General features: G+C 39.8%; 2 protein-coding genes and 2 long non-coding RNA genes across 5 annotated transcripts in view; 1 reads left to right on the top strand and 3 right to left on the bottom strand.

The window, feature by feature from the left end:
- Positions 1–1,570: 1,570 nt before the first annotated feature.
- LOC119265404 overlaps positions 1,571–19,575 on the top strand; it is an 18,663-nt gene continuing 658 nt past the window's right edge. Inside the window, exons 1-3 of the long non-coding RNA XR_005131632.1 lie at positions 1,571–1,697; positions 8,273–8,280; positions 11,259–11,262. This is a non-coding gene — a long non-coding RNA (uncharacterized LOC119265404). The remainder of the gene's footprint in view (positions 1,698–8,272; positions 8,281–11,258; positions 11,263–19,575) is intronic.
- On the bottom strand, positions 4,102–11,615 carry myorg (myogenesis regulating glycosidase (putative)). Of its 2 annotated transcripts, none has more exons than XM_017714951.2 (3): positions 11,536–11,615; positions 7,870–8,376; positions 4,102–6,771 (listed from the first exon to the last, which is right to left on the bottom strand). In XM_017714951.2, exons 2-3 carry the CDS (start codon positions 8,130–8,132, stop codon positions 4,977–4,979), a joined length of 2,058 nt encoding a protein of 685 aa, XP_017570440.1. In that variant the 5' UTR covers positions 8,133–8,376; positions 11,536–11,615; the 3' UTR covers positions 4,102–4,976. The 2 variants fall into 2 exon arrangements, with proteins under 2 accessions (XP_017570440.1, XP_017570456.1); XM_017714967.2 differs by lacking the exon at positions 11,536–11,615 and adding an exon at positions 11,085–11,166.
- LOC119265405 lies at positions 12,139–13,113 on the bottom strand. Its single transcript, XR_005131633.1, has 3 exons — positions 13,023–13,113; positions 12,563–12,652; positions 12,139–12,325 (listed from the first exon to the last, which is right to left on the bottom strand). It is a non-coding gene; the product is annotated as an uncharacterized LOC119265405 (long non-coding RNA).
- Positions 19,117–19,575, bottom strand: part of zgc:109965 (uncharacterized protein LOC619266 homolog) — a 12,754-nt gene continuing 12,295 nt past the window's right edge. The window contains exons 16-17 of the mRNA XM_017714937.2: positions 19,486–19,564; positions 19,117–19,376 (exon numbers count right to left, since the gene is read on the bottom strand). Of these exons, the coding sequence (XP_017570426.2) occupies positions 19,320–19,376; positions 19,486–19,564 (136 nt within the window). The 3' untranslated portion in view covers positions 19,117–19,319. The remainder of the gene's footprint in view (positions 19,377–19,485; positions 19,565–19,575) is intronic.

Raw genomic sequence — 19,575 nt, 5'->3', positions numbered from 1 at the left:
GTCCAACTCCTCCAAACCTTGTCTTGATGTCTACAGTGTGCTTCATCATTAGAGGCCTAGTCGTTAATATGCAATCAAAGCTACAACAGATTAAATGCCTGAATATTTCTGTAGTTGTATTTGTGCTGTATTATACAACATGCACTAAAAAAGCTGATAAATGTTTAGCTGAAATCATTTCAAAGCATTTCCACTTTGCAGCAGCCCAGTTGTTGCTGCATCATTCTAAATCCAAAACTGTGGACGAGGATAAGCATAAACTTATACAGTGCCTTATCCAATTTGGCACCACTTTTCAAACACATTACACAACAGTTAAAACCATTTCAGTCAACATGCTTCAGAGCTGATAATCAAGCTGATGTTATTTTGTGTAATAAAAAGAAATGAAAGAGAATAAAGAGAACAGGGCCGACATTAGCAATGCACTGGTAGTACCAGCTTTAACTGTGGTCTCTTTGTTTAAATGAATCCTGTTCATGCCACTTCACTCAGCAGAGAGAACAACGGAAAAGACAGAAGGAAAGGTGAAAAAGTCAGTTTGTTCAGTCCGTGGGAGGCCGACACTGTTTTTGCTCCGGTAACTTTCCTCAACATCAGCATTCTACCATCTACCAATGTTACACCAGATACATAGGGGCGCAATGTCATGTCACTGTTAACAACATAAGCACCTCACACAGTCTGCAAACGGGATGTTTGGTTGGAGCATCATAGACTTGCTTTGCAAAGCAGAAAAGTCTATTTCTAGCCCTGCATTTCCAGCATAGCCTGCATTTACCCACAGTATATCTGAAAAACACTGGCAGATCTGTTCTACCAATGTATAAATATGACGGCAAAGTCAATTAGAAGCAAGCCTGAAATTTTAATGCAAGTAAAATGTATTTTCCCTAAACTATTAGCACAGCTGTACTGTGCTGAAATGACATGATCTAAGGCTGGTTTGAAATGCAGTAATTGTTTGACTAAGTTACAACTACAACGATGTACCATATGTGTCAAACACTTGCAGGCGATGAGAAAGACAACTGTTACAACTGAGCCAAAGCTAAACCTGCTCATGGCATTTATGTCTTCTTTTAACTTGGGAACATAACTTCAGAACTCCGCATTGCATGGTTCAGTCATTCTTAATTGTTATGGGTTTTTTTTATATCCATGCTGATGTCTGACTCCGCCCATCAGGTTTGCTTTTCAATATCTTGGTTCATTAATATAGAATTCAGTTGTTCTGTGCGCTCAAAAGTGTGCTTATATCGAGCTTACAACCGATTTGAACACGGCTCGGCCAATCAGATTTCAGAACCGGAACTAGTCTTTTATTTTAGGCTTGTCAGGTAATGGATAATGTTTGGATAGCCATTATCCAAAAAAATGTAAATCTGCCAGATTTTATATTCCTGTTTCGCACTGAAGCCACAATTAAAACACTGTGATTTCAGGAAAACTAAGCGTGTTTACACCTTGCATTAACACGTTTTCTCATGTCCAGATCACTTCTGGATAAGTTTGGTTAGATTCCTTTTACACTTTTCAAGCAAGTTTACTTTTCAAGGGTAAAAAATTTGTTCACTAACATACAAATATAGTACAGCAGTGGTCAAACTGTGTACCTTTTTCTACAGGGGAAAGCATATTTGTATTTTTCATTACGTGATATTTTAAAATAAAAAAGCTTTAACTCATGACAGGATGTCTGGAGTCCATGCAACTTAAAAATATATCTGCTATGGGATATGGTACAATTATGCTCCTTAAATTAAGGTACTGAAGACATAACCTTGAGAGCACCAACCTAATGTTTAGTGCATCTGTACATACACTCACCGGCCACTTTATTAGGTACACCTGTTCACTTGCTTGTTAACTCAAATAGCTAATCAGCCAATCACATGGTCGCAACTCAATGCATTTAGGCATGTAGAGGTGGTCAAGACAACTCGCTGAAGTGCAGACCGAGCATCAGAATGAGGAAGAAAGGTGATTTAAGTGACTTTGAACGTGGCATGGTTGTTGGTGCCAGACGAGCTGGTTTTCACGCACAACCATCTCCAGGGTTTACAGAGAACGGTCCGAAAAATAGAAAATGTCCAGTGAGCGGCAGTTTTGTGGATGAAAATGCCTTGTTGATGTGAGAGGTCAGAGGAGAACGGGCAGGCTGGTTCAAGATGATAGAAAGGCAACAGTAACTCAACTAACCATCCAAAATCTCTGAGGAATGTTTCCAACACCTTGATGAAAGTCTGCCACGAAGAATTAAGGCAGTTCTGAAGGCAAAAGGGGGTCCAACCTTTCACTAGCAAGGTGTACCTAATAAAGTGGCTGGTGAGGGTATATTTGTACACTGTCAAATATTATAAGAAACCAGGCAATGAACTGTTTGCATCTGTGGAGGAGAAGGCTGTGTCTTCCAGCTGTTGTCATTAATTCCTTATGCAACTGTATGCAGATACAGAAATCACACTCAATTTACACTTGTATTGAATGTGGTCAACAACCACCTCCGACCACCTCTGAATGTGGTTCAAGAGATCCGATTGTAATCCAATTACAGCTCGTCCTGGGTGTGTTTACAAATGACTTTTCATGTGCTCAACTGGAATCTGAACATGATCAAATTACTAAAAAAACACATTGACGCAAGGTGCAAACAGCCTCTTAGACATCATTCGATGGAGTAATGTTGCTGTATTGCAAGTATGCTGAGCTCTACTACCAACATTCAACAACAAGAAACACTTTTCTATTCCACTTTTGTTAATTACACAACTGTATTCCTCACATAGTGACCCATGATGCGCAACAGTGAAGCAGATGTGGCCGAAGCAGAGCGCTTTCGCAGTAGTGTGGGAAGAGCTAAAAATAAGTTGGGAGGTTGCAGATTAGCAAAAGGCCTGGCAGCGGGCTGACTGCTGGAAGAGTATACAGCAAGAACAAGGAGAAAGGAGGACATGTAGTGCTACACAGCAAAAACATAATCTGATTGAAGATCAACTGATTAAGCAGTGAGAGCTGTCATCACTGCAAAACACAAACAATGCCATGGAACCATGCCATACAAAAACATAAACACGTTTAAAAACACAAGCATACAGTCACAATTCTCATGTACAACATGAATATGAAATTACAAAAATATCTGACTAACGACAAATGAGGCTGGATGGTGTTACATTTTTGGCATCTGATGATACCCTTATGGCAAAAAGCAATGAGAGAACAAACTTCATGAGCAATGGATGTTTTCAAGCAGCAACATGTAACTGAGTTCCCCTGGCTCAATGTGAGTGCTCACTGGATTAGAAAGGCAGCTTGTATACACTCTATAACAAAAATGTAGGCTTTATAATAAAAGAGTAATAATACAGGTGACAATTATTGCTCAAAGCCATGGTGCTCTATATTACCTGGTACTGTGCTAAAGTCAGAGACCATGCTTTATGTAATTTCCAGTCAAAATGGCCATTAAATACAAGTTATTCATTTTTCAGACATTACACAGAAGCTTCAATAGCTAAAGATGTGTGTAATATATTATGTATATGTTTTGTGTATTTAGTGTATCTACTCTTTGCCTGTATAAAGCCTTCCATTTTTTGCTGGTCTTGCTTTCAGTTTTTGAAACAAAAGTGCAAGGATACTTTTTGACACCTCTAAAGTTGGTTGTATGTCCTGCTTCTCATAACCCAAGCAATCCCAAACAAATTCAAAGATGTTGAGGCCTGGACTTTGTGGTGTTCTGAGAACCCCAGCAGCTTCTATGTTTGATTTGTAAATTTTCTTCTCTTTTTGTCTTTAAATCTTTTGCCTTTAAATACTGCTCATCTTGTGGTATTGATGGTCTACCAGGTCTTACCCAGTTGTCAAGAGTCCCATTTTCGTTTAAGTCTTTTAATCATTTTTTGAACCCCAGTAGGAAACTCCTGTTTTCTTCAGTTATGTACCTTTGACTTTCCCCTTCCTTATGAGGGTATAAGATAAGGCTATTATCTTATATAATCTCCTCAGAAATCTCTCCTGAGAAATGAATGTTTGTACTTAATTGCCTTTTTGACTGGAAATTACACAAATAAAAAGTAGTCTCTGACTCTTGGCCAGTACTGTATACAGAATAACCTTTCATTTATTAATTACAGAAACTACTGTCCAAATGCATTCTAAGCAAACAGAGTGTAGCTTTAGTGCAATAACATATTAACATTTTTTGTCCCTTTTTCAAGAAGCAGAGATGCTAGTGTGTGCTGATAGAAGCGCTAAATATTATAAATGCTTACTAAATTGACATAGCCCTTCAGACATGCATATCTTTACATTAGCACTGGTTCTATATAAGAATTTTGGGCGGATACAATAATGCATTAATTAGCTTATTCTCCCAATAAGTATACATGCTTTTGACTTTGTAATACAACTGTATTACTGATACCATCAACGAAGGTTATGTGCAAAGAGGTCATACTGTTTATTTTCACAGTAAATCAACTGTCAATGTTTTGCTGTAGATTTAACGCATAAAAAATCGGAATTCATACTGATGGCTGCAGTAACAGACAAATAATATTCATTATGGACATTGACCCAAAATGTTCTTAAATGTGCAGCCCAAGTTTACCCTGCAATGTGCGCGCTAGCTAGGCTTTGTTTAAGTTGGAAGCTCCCAAATATGGCATCTGGTATGTACATTCAGAAATGTAAGGCACATGGTTAGGTCTGCGCATGAGTTATTTGCACATTTACCGCCATAACAGGAAACAAATAAGGCAAAAGAGAACACAACCGGCTTTCATTTGCATTACTTGCTCTTAGCTTAAATATAACACAAAAGAAATTAGATGCTTGCTTCTGTACTCCCAAATTCATGCAGATATCTTTACACCCGACAACTCAGCCATATGTGATGTTGCAAAGCATGTAATGCTTATTCCCTGAAAAAAGTTAGCAACAAAAAAGCTTTGTCTGTCCTCAAAACGGCATCACTGAATCCAAAGAAAATATGCAATCTCATCAAGATCCACAGGATAATCAGTGAGATGCATAGGCTCTTTATTTTCATAGCGCTCTCCCTTATAGCTCCTCCAGTGACCCGCTGGCAGGTAGATATCCCTCTCTTGCTTGCCTGGTTCCAGCACTGGTGCCACCATCAGGTCATCTCCTATTAGGAACTGCGAGTCTACTCTATAGGCAGTCTCGTCGCCGGTGGCTATCCACCATAAGGGACGGATTATGGGGTCACCGGTATTTAGCACCTCCCCTGCTAGCTCCAAAACTCTGGGTGCCACCAGGGTCTCATGGAGGGCAGTGAAGCGCTGGGCGATGGCCACCACCTCAGCGTCATATTCCCATGGTGGAATGGAGAACTGCATGGACGGCATGAAAGCAGACAGCTCCAGCCAGCGGATGTAGAGCTCACGGTCCGGAAGCTTGCCATTCCCATATGTGCGGTTGGGATACGCATTACCTCCAATCATATCTGGCAGGATGAACTGGTAGCCCAAAATGCTAATGGTGAGAACGGTAGGGATGATGGACTTGAGGCCGAGCTCATAACCCCAAACAGAGTCACGGTCAATGAGACGGAAGAAACAGGAGATGTTCTGGGAGCCGTAGCCTGAGCGAAGCTCTGCACGCTCATTGAAGGGAATGGCCATTTCAGTATAGCGGCGGGTGAAAGTGCTGGGGTCTGGGAGATGAGCACGTGTTCTGAACTGCCAGGGGAGGTAGTTGGTCTCTCCGGCATCCAGCTTGAAGGAAGATATACCATATTTGGAGCGGAGAGCTCGGAGATGCGAGGTGAACCAGTTCCGAGCTTCTGGGTTAGTAAAGTCTAAGATGCCACCAATGCCGTTCCACCAACGCACCAGTGCAGGAAGCTGGCCAGTAGGCTCCATTACAAAAAGGCCCTTCTGGACACATAGCCCAAAGTTCGCAGAGTCATAGTTTACAAAAGGGTTCGTCCATAAAGACACCAGAAAGCCATCTGCTTTTAGTTTCTGGAACATGCCAGAAACATTGGGAAATTTAACAGGGTCAAATTCAAACTCCCCATATCGACTGGTATAGCGGTCATCCAACTCTATGTGACTACAGTTAAAACTATATTTTCGGATGTTTGCCGCATAACTTAAAAGCTTCTCCTGGTTGATGTCTGTTTTGTATAAAGCCCAGGTGGACCATATAGGGTAGCGGAACACTGCTTCTAAGGGAACTTTGTTGGGCTTGGGAAAGTACCTGCGTACCATGACCTTGTGGATGGAGGTCACATCTGGTCCCACACACACGCGGTAGCTAAGTTCAGCATATGGTGGCATCCCCGGCAGGGGCTTGTACGGGCTGTCCTGATATCGCGCCTGGAAGTACAAAGTCTTCTCTGTATCGTTCCAGCCCAGGTGGAAGGGCACAGAGTCATTGATCTTGATGGCAGTCGCATTGGACGACAGCCAGTAGCGCTCTAGAATGCCGCCAAAGTCGTGGCGGTTGGAATAAACATCGCTGGTGACAAAGGGCTTGGGTGCCTGCTGGCCTGAGATGGCAATAGGCCAGTGCTGCACAGCAGTCTCAGCCCCTCCGTACCAGTGTGACTCGTTGTAGGCCATGGCGTGCTCTACAGGCCGGTCCGACTCCAGCTCCTCCCAGCGCACACGGTAACACATCACTGTCTCTTTAGGCTTCACCGTCATGATGAAGAAATTTACTCTCCCGGCGTAGGAGCGTGAACAGCGCAGGATCACACCCTCTTTGGAACACGAGTCCAGATCAAGCGTTCCAGATCTGAAATTCATGAATAATATCATCACTTCTTTTTCTTACGGCCTTTCTTAATCATTCATTTAAGACCTACAGTTTTTCAATTTAAGTTACACTAGGGATGTAAATCTCTGACCTCCCAATTGAATTACATGAGGATTCTTTATGACCCTTTTTAGTAAAACAGGAAATCTCAAGATGTACCATGATGAGATAAGATTATTTTGCTACAGTTGAGTTATTTTAAACTGAATAGATGAATACAAGGGAAACTGTGTGTTAGGGGTGTAAGCAAATACTTTTAGGTTCAATACTATTTTCTTTTCCATGGTCTTAGATTTGTTTCAGTTTGATATTCTATGTGTTTAAAGTGTCTTGACTCCTATTAGTCCTAATATATACATCTACACAAGAGTGTTTTCAATTCACTTCTTTAATGAGAATTTTGAAAATGCACATAAAAGCCTAGATGGAAAAAAAGAAATGTGAAAAAATCCCTAAACATCACTTTTGTTGTTGTATGTTTGGAAAAGTGGAAACATGGACATGGATCGATAAAGGAGAATGGTGAAAGACTATCACTTATTTGAAAAATCTGTTTCCATTGTCCCAGTCACCTGACAATAACAAACACAATGGCGTTTGAAAATTATCAGCTGCATCTCAAACCACATATACCACAGAGAATAAAGCTAATAAAGCTTTAAATTTCTCCAACCCCCCCCCCAGTGGTCTCCACAAAAGCAAATGAGATGCTCAGAAAAGACACTGTACTGTACTGTACTGTACACTGTACAACATTTGTTTTTTTGACTTCTTGTACAGAAATCATGTTTGGGCAAAACAATTGCAGAATTCAGTGAATATTATTATAATTGATTATAATAATACAGTATATAAAATACAATATTCCAAAAATTAAGGTTGATTTACCATTTTCAGATGTGTTTTTTACACCCACAGTATGTCAATAATATGCATTTTCCCTGTCCTACTTAAAATACTCTGATTTATTAAGGTGTTCTCTTTAAATTAAAGGCTATGGTAGACACAATAATAAGCACAAACAATGCTTTAGAATAAAAAATGTGTGATTTGTATGCATATTGCATGATCACCAACCTGAAAGCCATCTTGAACACGATCCCCCCAGCCTGGTTGCGGATGAGGAAGCCATCCTTATTGAGATCCAACAACTCTGTCTTCAACAGATCAGCTTTGCGGAGCGAGGCAATGTAATAACACCATGCTGTCACTGCAGCTATAACCAGCACCAGCCCCAGAACTCCAGCACCTACTAGTGGACGGCTTTCCTTGTTTATTTTCTTAATAGGCACTCCATCCGTAATAGTGCCTCCTGCTCCTCCAGGTACTACTTGGTACATTGTGTTTCTGTCCCTTTCATTCACCTGTGAAATGTTCTATTGGAGACTAGCAAGTAGGACTGACAGGCAAATGACTAAAGAGTGCACTGTGGACAATAACTAATGCAGTGCTTTCATTTGCGACATTACATTGCCAATAGCGGAAGAGGTTAGGAATTGCTCAAGACGAGCGAAATGGAACCTTTAACTGCGTGTGTTCCTTGCCCAGAGATCTGATTTGCCTCTGTCAGCATCCTTTCCAAACCTGTGAAAAAAGAAAGGCAGAAATAACACATGGAGATTAATCAGAGATGTTTGACTGTTCTGCTAAAAATTGCATTAGGAATGAATTACTGAATGAACTCAGAATGCAAAATATATAAAATAATACAAAGTGGAGTAACAATGACTTTTGTAAACTATATTACTCCCATAATGTCAGGGGGCTGCTGTCTTAGCGAAACATTAAAGTTGAATTCAATAAGCCAAAACAAGGCACTGCCTGAAGGGCAAGGAGAGGCACATGATGAACCTTCAGCATGAGGCCAAGCTGTTTAAATGTCCTAGTGTGAGACCTGCTGCACTCAGGCAAATACACACAGACACAGAAGCTCTTCTTATATCTGAAATGACTGCATAGTCCTCTGCGCTGCTTTTAATAACCAACCTACAACCAAACAACCTTGCTGGGTTAATATTTAAGAGATTAAAAACTTGATCAGGAATCTCCACCCCAGGAACCGGCTTTGAGTTAAATAGCACAGAGAGCTAAAACCACAGCTGGGTTAATATTCAAAAGATTAACCTCGTCAGGAATTTCCACCTCAAGAACCATTTTGTATGAAAGCTGTAATTTGCAGTGGCTGCCCTTGAATTTGTTGTCACCCTTAAAATAAGTGGTTCTTCTTTAGTAAAGGGAATGGTTCCATTTAGAACCATGCGATCGCTACAGAAGCTGTTTGAAAATCGGTCTATGCCCCCAAAATAGTGCTTCTATGGTTACAAGCTTGACACTGTAACAACAGAAGATCTAAAAGGTTCTATACAGAACCTGAAGAATCTGAAAAACCAATACACCACACAAAAAAACACTTAAGCATGAAATGGTTCTATAAAGAACTTATGGTTTACATAAAACTATCCCATTTACTAAAAAAAATCCTTGAAGATCCACAATTTTAAGAGTGTAGAACACACCTCAAAGAACCATCTGGATGCAAAAATGACTCTTTTCCTGTTTAATGTCCTCAGAACCTTTAGAAAACAGATCAATACAGCACCAAATTGTGCTTCTGTGGTTACAAGCTTGACATGGTAACATTAGAAGTTCCCTTACCATTTTCAAGAAGGTTCTATACAGAACCTGAAGAATCTGAAGAGCCATTTCACCCTGCAAATAACCATTTAACCATGAAATGGTTCTGTATAAAACTCTACACAAAACCACTGCTTGTACTAAAAAAAATCATTCAAGAACCATCTTATTTCTTTTTTAACACAACTCCAACCACCTGAACACCAAAATGACTGTTTTCCTGTTAAAGGTCCTAAGAACCTTTTAGAAAACAGATCTATATAACAGCAAAAATGATGTTTCTATGGTTACAAGCTTGACATTGTAACAATGGAAAACCCTATGGAAAACCATAGAACCTGAAGAACCATTTCACCATGCCAATAAATAACCATTTGAGCATGAAATGGTTCTATAGACTTTTAAGTATCAAGTGTATTTGTAATTTGCACATATCAGGACATTTATGCACAGACATGCTTGTGGTGAGGCTCAGGTAATCACTCTAAAGTAAAATATAAAAAAAAATAATTGAAATATATTAAATATACACAAAATATGGAGAAATATACACAAAATATGGAGAAATATACACAAAATATAGAGACAATATAAATTTTAAAGTGGCTTAAGTGACTCAGTGTTATTGTTCTTTAAAGTGACTTAGCGTTAAGGTGTTATTGTCCATATCAGTGATATGATCTAATAATAATACTGACAGAGTGACTGAGTGAAATGATAGTTTGGGAAGGAGCCACAGCTTCACAGCTTGTTCAGAAGCCTGACAGCCTGTGGGTAGAAACTGTTCATTAACCGGGTTGCTCTAGCCTGTATGCTGCGAAATCTCCTGCCTAATAGCAGGATGGTGAACAGGCAGAGTGCTGGGTGACGCTGTCTGACCAGATCTTTTTGATCTTCCTGAGACTGGCAGATGTCCCGTAAGGCTGGTAGTTTTTTGCCTGTGATGGCTTCTGCCGTCCTCACCACTCCTCTAAGGGCCTTGCGGTCACAGGCAGAGCAGCTACTGCACCAGACAGTAACGCAGCCCATGAGGATGCTCTCTATGGTGCATCTGTAGAAGTTGGTGAGGATCTGAGGAGGCGGACCAAACTTCCTGAGCCTACGCAGGAAGAAGAGATGCTGACGGGCAGATCTAGGTGTGGAGGGACCAGGTGAGGTCATCAGTGAGGTGTATGCCGAGGAACTTCACACTAGTGACTCTCTCCACTTCGGCCCCATTGATAGATCTCAGTTTTACATAGCACCATTCTTTGCTAAAATCCTTGAAGAGCCATCTTTTTAAGAGTGCAGAACACAACTCGAAGAACCGTCTGAATGCAAAAATGATTCCCTGTTTAAGGTCCTCAGAACAGAAAATGGTTCTGTATGGCACAAACAGGGGTTTCAAAACTCTTTCTAAAACTATAAAACCCCTTCTAAGGGGAATATCAGTAAGTGCCTGATATAACCTTTCCTGTTTGTAACCTAACTAGTTCAGATTGGTTTTACCCAATTTTCCTTCCAGCATTTGAATGTGTTCCAGAAAATGAATGTGTTAGTACAGGTCCAGGTCTGGGCAAATGCAGGCAGCCGCATACCTTTATGCTGACTTAAGCACTAAACTAGACACAGCATTAGCACAAATGAAATATAATACAGCGTATAAGCGCCAGACTCACACGTCTGTGGGGCTTCAGCCACGCAGGCTTGTTCTGCAGAGGCGCAGCAGTGAGGTGTAACTTTAAGAGTCTTGAACCGTTAATATATTTGCTACCAAAGTCCTCCGAGGGACAGTCAAGAACACCCTACAGACCTGTGTGGAGGAAGGGAGAGGACGCCAGAAAGGTTGTGAGCACAGTCGGTAAACCTATGTCGTTATTACGCCCGACAAACAACGAGAAGCCTGACTCGTGTTTTGTTTTGCCGAGCTTGCTATGTGTTCACAGCAGTCGTCGTGAGTGAGAGACCGTCGCTCAAGGGAAGACAACAGAACAGCGCAGTGTCCCCGGGACAGCGGGTCATTCGCTAAGTTTAACCCGGGTTCTTCCACACAAGAGGTGGGAGACGAAGACAATTAACATTTTCGACCAAATATAGTTCATAAAAACGTTCAGAGGGAGATTAACTTACCTAGCTACCCTCGCAAGCTCCTCTAACTTAGCGAGTTGAGTTCAAATGACGTCTGGCGATGTGGATGTTTTGGATGTGGGAGGAGCCTAACAGATGTCGCTTTGTGGGATGCTGGGAAATGTAGTTGTTTATGTATTCGATTCCGTTTACCGAATCGATTCCTACGAACGGTCAATTTCAGTAAAACAAAAGTGTCGTTCAACGATTCACTGATTCGCGATTCATTGAATCAACTTCCATTGAACCGACGACCGAGTGAGTTTGATGTGTGTTCAAATGAATCAATTCGTATTGTGCAAAGATGTGTAAAGTTTTTTTTTATGTGATTTTATGGGGTTAAACGGTGAATGATTATTATTATTATCTGTAGATGTTACAGAAAAGTGTGAATCAGTTGGAATTCCTGGGTCAAATATCAGTATTCTTGTATTGCTTGTGGTCTATCTAAATGTGGACTATCTAAATGCTTACATAACACTTCACACATTGTAGAACAATTGGGAAAAAGAGACAGAAACAGTTACTGAACACACACACAGCCCTTTCTCAAAACAGTTTTATTCAAACAAGTATGTATTTACAAGTTAGACACGCTCAGTTGTTTATTTTTGATGACATGATCGCCTTCATTAGTTGGTAGAAGATCAAATGACATAAATGAGGTTACATCAGTAAGGCCAACACTCCTTAGTGCAGGGATTAGTGCAGCCACTCTGACATGAACTCAGGGTGGATGATGTAGTGTCCAGCTTTGTAGGGTTTCACCACATGGAAACAGCTGTACCCACCACTGCAGAGCCAAAACACAGAGATTTAAATCTGCTAATCTCTGGCATTTGGATGCATTAGTCTCAAAACACCATGTTTAAGAGTGAAAAATAAAACAAATTTTTATACTAAGAGAAAGCTGTCAGAATATTGCAAAGTAAGTTGCTGCTGTTTAAAGTTCATAAAAAATGTCCATATGCAGTGATTTGTGCTAACATAGTTTACATTACAATCTTACACATGTAGGTTGCTTGGATACCTTGAATCAGGAGTTGATTTTGAGCGGGGCCTGGAATATGTAAGCTGTGGTTTGAAAGGCCTTATAGGGGGGATGCTGCTCGAGAGTTTCCTGTGAGGGTGCAGCACATATTAAGCAATTACCCAGCATTATAAATATAAACTATCTCATTTTAACATAAAGGTTTGCAAAATTTAGTTTCAGAGGTTGTTCAGATTGTACATTTGGAACTCCACCCTGGTAGTAAAAACAGCACTTGACCAGCATAAACCAAAATAAACCAGCTTAGACCAACATGAAATACTTGCTGGTCTGTGCAATTTTTTCAGCAGGGCAACAAATCACCATCACAATCACGTTCTGAGTTACAGAAATGAAAATAACAGTATGCATTAAAGGTAGTTGAGCTATCTGGCGAATTTGAAATGAATGCACTGAATGGGAACAAAGCCAGGGAACAGATATCAGTACAGTGTATCACCTTTGCATGTTCCTGCCAGAGCCCTGAGACTGGTGAACCCTGGTGGTATTAGCTGGCTGTGGTTTGGGTAGCCAGCCAGCAGAGGGCCCTGTACCTTCTGCTGCTTGAGAATCACTGTGCGATGGGTTCAGTGCAGGCTGCATTTGTGGAATTTTGCCATCTAGATAGGGATGAGGAGAGATAGGCAGTAGGATGAGGCCTGTGCAGTTCATAAGTTATTGCACAATGTTAATCACAAGCATTTTGGGACAATTAACATTCATCCAGACCAGTCAGTTTCTGTCACTGAGAAGATGCTTGGTGGGTATTGTATAATAGCAATAACAAAATTTATTAACACATAAGTGTTATTAAATAGTAACAACAATGTTATTAAATAGTAATACACAGTCTTTTTTTGTCATTTGATTACCACCAAGATACTCTGGATATTAATTTCATTATAACATTATTTTTCATTGAGTTATAATAAATGGAGCCTTCTCTATCTAAATTGTCAATATTTCTGTTCATCTATATATTAGTTTTATATTATTTATAATACAGATTACAAAAGAGACTCCAGACCTTTGGATGGTGTTGAACAACTTTACCTCTAAAATATACATCAAATCCACACATCACTGTACGAGTGGCAGGTGCTGTGGGCTGGATGTACCTGTGCACTGGACGGATACGTGTCTGACTGGAGAAAACAGAGGAGCGTTGTTTGGAGGGGCAATCGTAGGAAACATCGGCCTGTGTCCATATCCTGTCTGCAGTTTCCTTGGCAACAGGAAGTCCTGGGTGACAATGGGGCAAAGGAAACAAGAAACCTTTCCTCAGCCAAGCTGGCACCTAGCTGGCCCACACAGTGACCCAGTGTGGCATCAGCTGTTTGCCCACATGGCGAGAGGTTTAAGTGAGACAAGGGTGGCCTGATCTCAAAACAGTGATCAGTGGCTCTGTGGGTAACTGGAGCCCGTTCTGGATGAGGCGCGCAGGATGTAGCCTGATGTGAAGCTTCATGTGCCTTTTGTACAGTGTTCCCAAAACTGATGAATAATTAACGTCTGTTCAGACCAATCAGTTTCTCTGAATGAGAGGATGTTTGTTTACGGCAAGAGTGGATCTTCTATAATATTAATCACAATCTTTTATTAATTTACCACATGCATTCATGATCACTAGTAGACTGATCACTGAGAAGATGTGGCTTTACTAACAGCTCTCTTGGTTACAGTGGAAAAGTGAAGGACACAGAGATGGGCTAATTAACATGAGTGGCCAGAGTCCTACTTGTGTCACTATTAAAGGATTACAGGTGAAGAATGAGGTGAAAGTACAAGCACATCCAACAACATAACATCATTTTCTATTGAAGTTCTTGTGTTTATCTGATCTTACCTGCACACATTAGATAAAACATTAATCACTGACACGTGCAGAGCTTTGTGAGTCCAAGATCACACTGTATAAAATGGCTTGTCAGTTCAACCTAAAGAAATATTTCAAGTAGTAACAAGCAGTTGAACTAATTTTATTCAACTCCAAATATCACATTGATCAAAGCATCATTTAACATATTTTTTGAGGTTGAACTGACAAGTCGATTTCTCAACTAAATTAAAGTCAATACAGCTATTAAGTACAAGTTTTTCATAAGATTTCAAAATATAATGTATAAGAAAAGTCAAAGGAAAACGAATGGGTTGAAAATAGGGGTTTCTAAAACTAGAATCCAGAAATGATTTAAAGATATAGAGAAAGTGGGACTCTTAAGGACCGAGCACGACCTGGTAGACCACAACCAGATGAACTGTCATCTTTGAGGATCTTGCATCAGATCTGAAGAAGATCCACAGATGTTTCTGTCCATCCTTCCATCATAAGAAGACAACTCCAGGCTATGGATCTACAAGGATGTGTAGCTGTCAAGAATCCCTTACTAAGAAAAGAAAATTGACAAAAAGAAATAACATTTGCAAATCAAACAAAGAAGCTGCTGGTGATGTCAGAACGATGCACTGACCACCCCGAAGTCCAGACCTCAACATCACTGAATGTGGTTCTTTTTGGTTTTGTTTTGTTTTGATTGTGAGAAGCAGAAAATGCAGCCAACTTCTATGACTGAACTTTCTTTGAAATCTGAAATCAAAGGCAATGTTATATAACATTATATAACATTTATCAATGTTAAAAATTGATAAACGGATAGACATTATATTCATTTGTTAGGACTTCTGTGTAATTTTCTGCTAAATATGTTTTCTGTTTATTCGTAATGCTGCAAAATGAACCCCTTAGAAGGTCATGGGCCCACCAGCAGGCCCCAAGTTTTATTACACTTCTTTAACCTCAGAATAGCTCAACCAGTTTGCACTTTCTTGCACTTACTGAACAATAAGTTCTTGCACTTACTGAACAATAAGCCATTGTATGTAATGAGCCTTGGTGGTTAAGAGGTTAATAAGTTGTAGGTAATGGCAGTTCTCACTGGAAATTAAATAAACATAAAGTAGTCTCTTATTTTAGCTTAGAAAGCTACACTACAATAATATACTGCCCAATCCACAATCAGTAAAGAGAATCCAGCCTTCTGTTACCAAGAAACAATTAAAAGCCTGACTCCTAAATTGCATCCTTGATGCTTAAGTTAAAGATCAAGCTTTATGATATTTAATAAAATGTTTAAAACTGTGCTGGCCTTGAAACTCAGTATAATATTCTTATGGAAAGGAGACACATTTTATGGCAATACATTTTATCCACCTATAAGGAATCAATATATCTCTATCATTTGTCCTTTTTGTGCCAGTGTCTAGTTTGTCACTAGGCTTGTTTGTCATCCTCACACAGAAATTATTTATATCTGGACAATAAATAAACAAATAAATGACGAAACAAAAGCTAAGCCAGTTGCTTGGATTTTTAAGGTCTGGTCTAAAGACTGAACATGGAATTTCTTATCCTGCTCATGATTCACCATTGATTTTATCCATTCTAAACAGTATGATATTCTCTCTGTTAAGAGTTTGGGGATGTCTAGCTTTTTGAAATATCTTTGATACAAACGAGCGTGTCAGTTTACAGTTTTGCCTTAAACCTTATAAAATCCCATACTTATTACTTCCTAATGATAAATGCAAACTTAAAGAGTGAATAGCCGTGACCGGCTGACAAATCCTGGCCATTTAAAAAGTGAAACATAACCAAAAAACAGGTTTATTTTGAGTAAAACAATATCAGGCACGTAAATATTGCTGACAACATTTGTGACATTGCTACCTTGAGAATAACACTAAAGCCCAAATATTTTGTCCTCTAGTTGTGAGGTCAGCACTCCTCAGCACTAAAACCTTTCAGCTGTTTAAACCACCTTTTTTCTCAAAAGAGTTTCAGTATGTACTGTAACTAGTAGTTTGGAAAAGAAAACGGTCAGATCATTATTTCAACAGCACCTACTCTTCAAACCATGACACGTTCATAAACATGTTAAGAAACATACCCAAATTAAGTTAAAGTTATTTAGTTAAAGGCTGTTTTACATTGACAAAACTCTTTTTTTTCTTACCCAGTTTAAAAGTAACAAGGAGAAAATAATAAGGTATCTCCAGAGTTTTGACTGGCAATGTATGTGGTGCTGAATGGCAGTCCTTACCGGACGTGGGTGGGGGTTGTTCTTGCGGTGGGCAGAGGTGGGTCTAGGCTGGGTGGTCTTGGCCTGGGCCGGGTAGCTGAACTCCTGTGAGTAGGTGCTGAGCTGCAGCTGAGGAGCCATCTCCCCTGACCACTCTGACTGAGCCGGTCTCTATAGCACTGAGCGTGTACTGTACCTGGGTGACCTCATTAGGACCTCTCCGCCTCCCTCTGTCTGACACACCACCACCCAGGACACGCTTCCACACACTTATGGTGTTTACTACTAGCCTCTTTTCTCCCTGCTGCTCCTTCTCTGCACTAATCATAAGTCTTTTTGGCTTTTATGCCAGTGTCCAGTCTGCTGCTCACTTGGCTTGCTTTTCATTTTCACAACAAGGTGATTTATAACAACACAAAAAAGATAAGGCAGTTGCCTGTAACTCTCAAAAGGAGTCATAGCTTACATTTTTCTTGACTTACTTTCATCCCTGAGGTCCAGTTGTGGTTGGGCTTATATACCAAAAAACAATCATAATTTATTCAGTAAAGACCATTTTTTAGCCTCTCTTATTCCTTAGAATAAAACTGATTAATTTAGTTACTGTGCCTTTAAGACTGATATATGTAAATCACCTCTGTTCTGATTGGGTGCCCTGTATTGTGCCACATTAGTTTTAAAACTAACATTGTTAACATATTACATCAAACCCTTCACACGGAACCCTAAATGCTAAGCTCTGCTCTCGCTCCTCTAATCACATTACAGATTAAATGACGCAGTGAATCACATCATAAGGAATAACTCAGGTGAAGGTTCTGGAAGCGCAGTCATGTTGTGTATTATAAGCTTCAGTAGGCAGACAGAATAGAACAGTTGTTTGGCAGGTCACTCATCCATCAGCAGCTTCTAGTCTCTCCTGCCTCCAATGGTTCAGCCCCCTGGAGGCCAGAGTGCCATGGGGCCACTCTGCTTCTGTCCATCAATAATTCAAGTCTTCAGAATGAGTGGGGACTTCACATCCTGCCCCCACTGGGGCCTGATGGAGTCTGACTGGATCTCTATCTACAGCCTGTAAATAAAGCACTGTGATCAAACAGTAAGCTACTTTAATCCACTTGGGAAATACAGGAAAGCTGAAGGAGCAATGAAAAGTAGGTAACACTTTGTATGAATGTCATGTTTGTAAGCATCTATAAACACATTCATAATGTGTTATAATGAATTCATAAGCCATTATAAACATGGCTATAAAGGGTAATTCATTTTTATAAATATTTATAGCCATGTTTACAATGGCTTATGAATGCTTATTATACATTATGAATTGTTACTATAATGCATTATAAGTAGTGTTAATAACATGTTATACTGTCAGTGCCATAAGTGAAGTAAAGACATACTCGGGCCAAAGTATTTTTATGCCCTTTACTCTGTAACTGTTACTGTGTAACACTACACTACAGTACAGTAATGCTAATTTCTGCTAGCATTCTATTGGATATGCAGTGTTAAATTAGTGCCAAGCTAACGGTGGTGTAAATGAACATGAACATATGGTACATGAATTATATCATGTTTTACTATGATAAAGGAATCTCAACAAACACTTCTGTTGTGCCCTGTGAGAAACAGAAGGTCCGTGTGTTTTGCTCTACATACATCTGTCCTCTGAACATCACTGGAAACTTTAGCAAAATACTCCACAAAAGCCAGCAATGTGTCAGTAGGAGCTGCTGTTGTTACAGCAACATCACAGTACATTAATATGCGTAGATGTGCAGTATTAGACATAGAAATACAGTATCAGACTTACTTGTCTTACATGTTTTGTTGACTCAAAAAGACGAAGACATTCTCTACAGGGAACAGCTTTAAATGTACTTTATCCCATTTCATATTTTAACTACATAACTTCATAATTCTGAAGATCCAGTTTCATTCAGGAGTGTATTCAAAAGTGTATACAGAGCAAAATGCATCAGCTTTAGAACATTCTTGGTTTTTGAAAATTGCTATTCATTTTTTCCCACAGAGGAAAACGCGCCTAGAGTTACTAATATGGGCATGGTGCCAACTACCAAATGATTAATGATTTCAGAGTTCTGCAGAAGTTATTTAAATAAATAAAAGGATCATAATCTGATATGAAGGATTAGAAATTGGATATGTTATAGGCAATGTGTGTAAAAAACTAGGCCACACTGTCTATTCTGCTACAAATCTAGTGAGAACCAGCCCGATACATGAGATGGATAGCTTGACAGCACAATTTATGGCCTACCGTGTAAGCTTATGTTCACTCTTACTGTGGCATTGTGTTTCCCTTTAAGTGAGCCATTATTAACCCATGAGTTCTGCTACAGCGGTTCTATAGTATTCTATAGTATTGTAGAATACTATAGCAAAAAGATCACCTACTTACACTTCTAAACAGTGGTCAGTGGTTTGGTACTGAAATAAAGGCAATGACAATAACAATCAGGACCATCTTTAATTATTAAAGTACATATAAAAGTAAAATACAAAGCCTTGCAAAGCTCTGTGCCTTGCAGAACCACTTCTTTTCCAAAACAGCTCTTTCAAAACATTCCACTACATCCTCAGTGGCCTTTTCTCCATCTCTGCCTTTGGAAGGATATTTGAGTATTTTTCTTTGGCAAACTGGGCAGCTGTTCTCACTGCTGCTTGCTCTTCACTGTACCCTTGAGCTTTGTATAGAGGCTCCCAAAGTTCTGTAAAGAAAGGACAGTCATCTTGAGGCTAAAGAAATTATAGTGCTTCAAACAAAGTATGTACTTCGGTCTATGAAAGTGGTCCACTTGGAACAACCATGGCACAAACCTGAATTGCATAGTACACTACTCCTAAGTAGCCTGCAATACAGCCACCCAGGAACAGATCGAATGCAGCAGGCTTCACCCTATGGAGAAT

This window comes from Pygocentrus nattereri, chromosome 16, assembly GCF_015220715.1.
Source record: "Pygocentrus nattereri isolate fPygNat1 chromosome 16, fPygNat1.pri, whole genome shotgun sequence".
In the NCBI taxonomy this organism is placed as follows: Eukaryota; Metazoa; Chordata; class Actinopteri; order Characiformes; family Serrasalmidae; genus Pygocentrus; species Pygocentrus nattereri.
The sequence above is the reverse complement of the archived record's forward strand: the minus strand, read 5'-3'. Positions and strand labels throughout refer to the sequence as shown.

Bases quoted from the DNA above. Each gene is read 5' to 3' on its own strand.
- myorg (XM_017714951.2), bottom strand. From the start codon at position 8,132: ATGTACCAAGTAGTACCTGGAGGAGCAGGAGGCACTATTACGGATGGA. The intron at 6,772-7,869 runs GTTGGTGATCAT...CATGAATTTCAG, and splicing joins GTGTTCAAGATGGCTTTCAG to ATCTGGAACGCTTGATCTGG.